The following is a 7,950-nucleotide window of genomic DNA, read 5'->3' as shown; positions in this document are numbered from 1 at the left end:
ATATTACTTATTTTAAATAAATTTGTAAGAAAGACAATAAAGTTTTTAAAAGAAAACCAATGACTATTTGGTTTTTTGACAATTTTTTTAAAAATAAGTTATAAATATTAATTCAAATAGTTACTAGGAACCTCAATTTGCTAATTTAAAGTTACATTTAAAATTTAAATATATTATTTATAATTTAAACTTTTGAATTTATAATTATTTAAACTATTCTTCATAATTTATTTTTTTAAAAAAACTTATCATGCACTAGTTGCAGGTTAAATATTTTTGGACTTAATTGTCATTCTTCAAATAAGTTTAATTTCACCATAGTTTTTTAAAATTCTTTTAAATACAGATATATACCTATCAATGAAATTTCCCTCTTCTTTATTTTATTCTACAGTTGGAAACCACACCGTTATGCTTCTCATTCGTGACAAACCTCATTCTCAACGACCACAGGGTCCGATGAATGAAATCTAATTATGAATTTATTATTATATTTTAAGCCTCAATAACCCACGATTTGATTACAATAAGACTAAAAAGCTATAAAATATTGTAATTTTATTAATTTATAAACTAATATATTTTGGTCGAATATTTATGAGCGTCTTTGAAGTCAATTTTGCATAAAGTTTAGGAAATGCGTGATATTCAATTTGCGACTATTGCATAGTCGTTTTTTTCCCCCCTTTTACCTGAATTATTGCTAGTCATTTGGACCAAGGGATTTGCGCTACGCCCTTTGATTATTCCAACAGTCCAAGTATAATAATTTATAGTTAGTAATTCAAGCTACGTTTAATGGACCGGCCAGAATAAATTAAAAAAATTTTAAGACTAAATTTAAAAGTTTAGAATTTTTTTTTACTCTAATCTTATCTAGGCCAACTGATAAAGCTTGACGAAACTCGGCCCAAATTCAAACCCAAAATAAATTTGGTTCGAATGCTTGAATTCTTGTTTATTAGCAAAATGAAATTAACTTTTATTTCAACTTTCACTTTGCTGTCACAGACACTTCCTCTTACTCCCAGTTATATTATTTGAAAAATCTTAATTTTGTTAAGGTAAACATTAAAATTGACTCAAAATAATAAGAAATAAAATAAAAATGTTCTAACAATTCAAGCACCCAGTTAGCTTGAATAAGACCCAAAACTTAATATGTTACGGTTGAGCTAGGTTATGCGAGTTTTTTTATACATTTAAGTATTTAAAATTATGTTTGGATTAAATCCAACTTAACTAAATTACTGACTCTACCAAGTATTCTGGCAAGTGAATATTAGACATTATTTTTTGAAAAAATAGACATTTTGGTGCACTACTCCAATCTATTTATAAATGACTTCCAATAATCATACATTATTAACTATAGATATGTGTGTGTGTGTGTCTTTATACAATTACCCATTATTCATGGGCTAGGCCAAGTAAGATCATAGTGGTAAAGCTCTCCTAACAAGTATTTAATAAAATTGCATTCTCAGAACTAAAACCTTGAAATCATTGATTAAGTTAGTACAGCTCCTTATTAGTTGAGTTACGTGTTCGTTAGCATTAACTATATATTAATGCCTTGTTTGCTACAAGGCATTGTGTACAACTCATCTTGAAATAGGAATGTTATTTTGGTATATGCAAGAGAGAATTACATTCAACGATCATTCCAGAAACACATTCACAAATAAGAATTAACAAAAAATAAATTATTATTAAAATAAAAATATAAAGTTATTTTTTTAAATGAGATTTATTATTAATTCTCATCAATAAATAAGTTTTTTGTCTTGTTGAATTTGATTCTTTTTATATGCAATGCATGTTTGGTGGCTTCTTCACAACTTCACAAAACGAAGGCCCAGGATTTCCCAAGCTTCAACGATTCAGATCCTTACCAAATCAGAAAAGATGGGCCCCGTCAGGTTTAGTACTTTAGTTCATGTCAATTAAATAAGCTCAAATGACATGGGAACAAGGCTAATGGGCTCAAATAACTAAGCAGGCCGACCCACATCTTCATAATTTCTAGGCCCACCATAATGACTAATAAAACAAAATTGATACACCTCAAATGCCTTCTATGGTTCTAGTTGCCATCCTCTAACAAAACATAGAAGCTGTAATTTTCTCTTGGATCGGTTTAACAATTGGTCTTGCCTTGATTAAACTAATATCGGATCAAAATTTCATTTTGTTTCTTTGTTTCTTTCATTTATTTTTTTGGGCTTCGGGTTCGAAAGATTCGAGTTGAAACAAATAATGTGTTGAATATTGGAAAAATCACTCTCAAGTCCTATAAAAAAATTGAATATAAAAAATTCCCATAAAATTAATTGCAAAATTACCAGCTCTCAAGTCCCACGTTCTTTACTTAAATTGTCAGCTATTACCGGATAGTTGTTATTATTACTGATTAATTATCAACTAAACAGTCCATTGACAATTATCCGACATTAATTAAAAATTTAAATATAGAAAATTAATAATTTCAATAAAAGATATGAGACTTTAAAGTAATTTTGTGATTTCAAGCCATTCATTTATTATTATTAGTTAAACAGCTAAAGAGTTCTCTACTTGTACAACCTTCTTCTTTGGCATCCGTCAATTAAAATTTATACTTGGACACTATATAAATAAGGAAAAGTGACATAAAAATCCCAAAACAATAAATTTATTACAGTTAGATTCCCCAAATTCTAACTGTGAATAATATATTTAAATTTTAAATATAACTCTGAGTTTACAGTTAAGATTCATGTTTGCAATTATTTGAATCAATATTTTGTAACTTATTTTTTTTAGAAAATTTTATCAGAGATTTAACTATTATATATTCATAGTATTGAGACTTTCCCTATAAATAAGTCTTACAATAAATTATCTTGAATTGTACATTAAAATCATGTTAATTAATTTAGTCATCTTTTATTTTTTTTTTGAAGAAATTAATTTAGTCATATGAGGAGACCCTATGGCAAGGGTTAAAAAAAAAAAAACAAAATATGGTTAGTCAATTTGAAGGTCCCTCTGGCCTGAATTTTAGGGGCTGAGAACATACAACCACAAATCAAAAAATTTTATTTTATTTTAAACAAAAAAATTATCAAAGCTAAGAACTACGACTGTTTATACTTCTTTCACACACAACACACACAACCCCAGAAAAAGGGAAAATATCAGAACTGGACAATTTTCACCTTAATAATTACACACACACACACACACACATATGTTTATACATCATAGACAAGGTTAATTGACTTTATTGGACATATTGTCCTCATAATTTATTATGAAATTGAAGAATCATGGAGTTGTTGCTATCAATCTCCAAATAATTCATCATGGGAATCAATACAAAAGATAAAGTGGCCATTTATTTATAGCAGAGAATATAGAATAAAGGTACAATGAACTACAAGATCACAAACATGCATATCTTTTTCAACAGTAAAGTTTCTTGCAAATACAAACTTGGGGAAAATAACAAAATGCTACAAAACAAAAGTGATGTAGGGCTTGCTTGTTTTTTGTTTTTAAAAACTATTTTTTTGTTTTTGAAAATAGAAAAATTTAAAAATTGTTTTGATAAATGTTTTTCATTTAATTGTTTCTAAAACTATTTTCATTTTTTTTTTTAAAAATGAAAAATAGAAACAACTTCAAGTTGTTGTCATTTTATTTTTCTTATTTTTAAAATACATTGCATTTGATTATTAAAAATTATAGTTACCTTGATCAATTTTTATTATTAATTACCATCATTAACTACCTATAATTATAACTATCAATCCATTTTTTATTTTAAAACTGTTTTCTAATTGACATAACCAAGCAAATTTTTATTTTATTTTATTTTAAAAAATAATTTTAAAAACTATATTACAAAATAATTTTTAAAAATAAAAAATGATAATAAAAACCAAACGGGCCCTTAGTCAGTAATAATACAACTCACATATGATAATAAGAATATGGGTTCAAACCCAAGTTTATTTACAAGTATTTCTATATATACTCTTTGAATAATAAAGCTTGCATGTTGGATTCAACTTATCTAAATATTATTTTACCAAAAACATAAATAAAAGAATAAAGGGATAATAAAAATTTTGAACCCTCAACTTTTATCTCAATTATTAATTTAGTCATTAAAATTTAATCTTTATCTATTAAGGCCTAGAATTTCAAGATCATATACAATTAGTCATTATAATGTTATTTTCCTTCCAAACCAAAAAAACTAATTGCATATGGTTTTGAAATCTCAGGAAATTAATTGATAAAAGCTAAATTTGAAGACCAAATCAATAACTGAGATAAATTTGAGAAATAAAAAATTTCATTATCCAAAAATAAATGAACAAACCAATAGATATTAGTTATAGCAAAAGGGCTATGACCCCCCTTTTTTTTTTTTGGGCTAATGAAGGAGCCATGATTCTTTTTTTTTTTTGACTGGAAAAGGAGCCATGACTGTTTAAGCACGATATTTTAAGTTTGAATCCGTCTAACTGTAAAAATATTTTAAGAAGAGTTATCCCAGTTAAATCCTCAATAATACCTGAATTTGACCTAGTTTAATAACTATATAAGAGAAATGATGAAAATAGAAAAAAGCTACAAAATAGAATCATGAAGCATTAGCTTTTCCATGATGTAACCCCACTTCCCACCAAAGGCCCAAAAACAGGAACGCACACACATTGTCTTTTTCAAATTCCTTGTTTTCGTCGGGTTCATGAGTTCTTAATCTACGGTCGGTCACAAATGGAGATCACTTATTGGTTCAGATGCTTGCCAATTTGAAAATAATCTCAGCCACGAAATAAAATAAATAAATAAATTCAATAATATTGGTTAATAGAAGAATCACGATGTGTGAACTGAACTGCGAAGCCCCACACTCAAAAGTCGAATATCTATAATGAAAGGAAAGTAAATTCCAGAGATCTTAGCTGTCCATGATCACCAAGCTTCGAATTTGGTCCACCTACAATGTCTTTCAAAATTAATTATTTACAATTATTTAGTTCTCTTGATGTTTGATTTATACATTTCTATTTACAAAAGTCTCTTCTATTATTTATATCTGGATCAAATAATTGCTTGTTTTGCACCAAGTGTCTATCATTTTCAAATTCTTGTTATTTACTATTCTAATTGATTAATATGCAAGAACTCTTTACCATTATGCCATTTTCAAATTATCGTTATTTTCCATTTCTGCGTTGTTTTTATTTTTGTGTCAGCATCTTACATGTTGATTTTAATTTCTAGTCAAAGTACTGGATATTTGTAATTGTAATATGAAATAATTTTACCATGATATTATAAAAATTTGTTGTTGATCTAGTAGTACTATAAATGCAGTTAGATAATTTATTAAAAAAATTTGCATTTCATGTAAAAGGTTAACATCATTTTCTAGTATATACGGAACATTTTTTAAAATATATATCAAATTTCAGGAAAAGCTTATAAAAATGTAAATTAAAAGGGAATTAACATTAGTTTTCTTTATCTGACATTAATTAGTCCCTCGTTACAGGCAGTAGAAAAGATTTCCACGTTCAATCATACTAGTAATTCATAACTTAATGAACAATGATCAAAGGCTAATAAATAATTAAACTTAATCATTATGTAGTAATTTAACTGAGAAATGTCTACTATTGCTCTTGGCGCATGTGAGAGATATTAACTGCTGTCGGCAAAACTTACTACTTATACTTCATTTATCCAAAATTATAAGATAATTTTGGAAGTATTTCATTATCCCCAAAATACTTGATAATTTATAAAAAAATAAGATTCATTAATAATGTTTTTTTCAATATTATCCTTTAAGTGAAGAAAAAATTAAAATGGTTGTAATGTAATGATTAAATATAAATAAATATATATATTTAAATTTATATTAAATGAAAAATATTTTTAAAATTTTATATTTTTGCTTTTAAAAAATATATTTTTAAATTGTTATAATTAAAATTTATTGATTTGCCTAGTTTTGTTTAAAAAATAATACTTTCTAAAAAAATTAAACCATTTATATAAAAAAATAATACTTTTTTTTATTCTATTTATAAGATACGTTTTAAAAATAATTTTTAATTCTATTTGTAGGACACTTTTTAAAAATAATTTTTGATACAAAATGTAAAATACTTTGTAATAATCAAATTATCTTTTTCAATCTTATCTTTTTTTGATAGTGTGAAGATATTTAATGTAATTATATTATTATTTAAAATTAAAGATAAAAATAAAAGTACATATAATTTCTTGAAGAAAAAATTAATTTTTTTAAAATGCATAAAAAAAAGATAAAAATGTATGGTTACATTTATTTAAAAGTGTATGATTGCAAATTATAATTCAAAAGCCTGATGTGACAGTGAATGAACTTTAAAAAGCGACACCAAACTCCTTATATATAAAAATACATATTTTACAAAGCAAACAGCCACTTCACTTCCCTACAAAACGAATCCCAGAAAGTTCCTCTAAACATCTGAAGCACCTTCTTCACGCTTCTTCTTCACCATCATCATCATCATCAAGATCTTGCTCAAACCCCAAACCCACTTCTTCTTCTTCTTCTTCTTCAGCTCTTCATCAATTCACTCACAATCCAGTTTCAAGAACCCTAATTATCGTACGTGCAAGCTAAGCTCACACATAATAATGGCCAGATACGATAATCAGTCTGTGCTGGACTACTTCTCTTTCCCGATTCATTTCTGCTTCTTCTTCTTCATCGTCTTGTTCGTGTTAGGGCTAACATGGTACATAAACTACGAGTCAGCGTTCGAGGACACGATCATAAAGGTGAAGATCTGCCTCTTGTTTGTTCCACTGCTCTTGCTGCTGCTTGTTCACTGCCTCTCATCAAGCTCACCAGCTTCTTCGCTTCTCAACCTGCTTCCGTCGGAGAGAGAGTCGCTGCACCGTGCCGGAGGATCGCCTTGGGGGGTCGCACTCTTGCTTCTTGTGGTTCTCTTCTTGATCCCTTATCAGTCTTCCTTCCATAAACGTTGGTTTCCCTTGGATTCTAGAAATCACTGATTTTTCCTTTCTTTTTTTGGTCTGTTGGAAGGGTTTCTTCCAATTTAAAGTTTGATTCGGTTCAAATCTGGATTAGTTCAGATACATACATACATATAGATAGTTTGTTATATGCCTAAGATGTACGCGTACAGTTCTGTTATGATAGACAAAAATAGGTTTATTTTAATCCTTTGAGTTAGAGTTTGTATCTGGCACTGTAATAGAAAAGACATTTTACAGTAGTTAAAAATAATTTCTTATATCAGTTCACAAGGCCATGTTATTTTAGAGTTTTACACGTTGTACAACTAATATAAAAAGTCTATTTTATAATTGATGTAGTAAATATATGGAAAAATTTCAGTTAAAGACACGGTAGAGATTTAATTATTAATGAGTTCATAAAAATTTTAAAATTTCAGTTTAGTTTAGGAGAGAAAAGTCAAATTAATTTTAACAGTAAAAAAACCAAAATATCTTTTACTTGTTATATAGAATTACTTGTTATTAATTTTCTTATTTTACTTATCTATTTACAATATTACTTGTAAATTACATTTATTGTTAGATAATCAGTAACATTCATTGTTAATTTATCAAATTTACTTGTTAATTTATTGACAACAATTGTAAATTATAAGATCTGTCAATAATTTACAATTGATGTTAGTAAATTATAATACCTGTCCTTAATTTATAATTGATATCAGTAAATTAATAAGTAAAGTTAATAATTTAATAACTAATATTATTGCTTATGTTTGAACAACTAATGTTAAGTCTTATATAACTATTAACATGTTAACTCATGCAACTTGCAACTTATATTAGTAAATTAACAAATGAAGTAAGAAAATTAATAATTAATAATTTTACATAATAAGTGAAGAGTAT

At 26.8% G+C, this 7,950-nt stretch overlaps 1 protein-coding gene across 1 annotated transcript; it reads left to right on the top strand.

Moving 5' to 3' along the window:
* The first annotated feature begins 6,471 nt into the window (after positions 1-6,471).
* LOC129289532 (uncharacterized) lies at positions 6,472-7,321 on the top strand. Its single transcript, XM_054926306.1, has one exon. It carries the CDS (start codon positions 6,694-6,696, stop codon positions 7,072-7,074), a length of 381 nt encoding a protein of 126 aa, XP_054782281.1. The 5' UTR covers positions 6,472-6,693; the 3' UTR covers positions 7,075-7,321.
* The last annotated feature ends 629 nt before the right edge of the window (positions 7,322-7,950 follow it).

The sequence above is a fragment of the Prosopis cineraria genome, unplaced genomic scaffold, assembly GCF_029017545.1.
Source record: "Prosopis cineraria cultivar Desert tree isolate PC_DT_omini unplaced genomic scaffold, ASM2901754v1 PC12, whole genome shotgun sequence".
In the NCBI taxonomy this organism is placed as follows: domain Eukaryota; kingdom Viridiplantae; phylum Streptophyta; class Magnoliopsida; order Fabales; family Fabaceae; genus Prosopis; species Prosopis cineraria.
Note: the sequence above shows the minus strand (reverse complement) of the source record. Positions and strands in the feature narration are given on the sequence as shown.

What these genes read in the sequence shown, in the direction of transcription:
- LOC129289532 (XM_054926306.1), top strand. Translation starts at nt 6,694, where the DNA reads ATGGCCAGATACGATAATCAGTCTGTGCTGGACTACTTCTCTTTCCCG.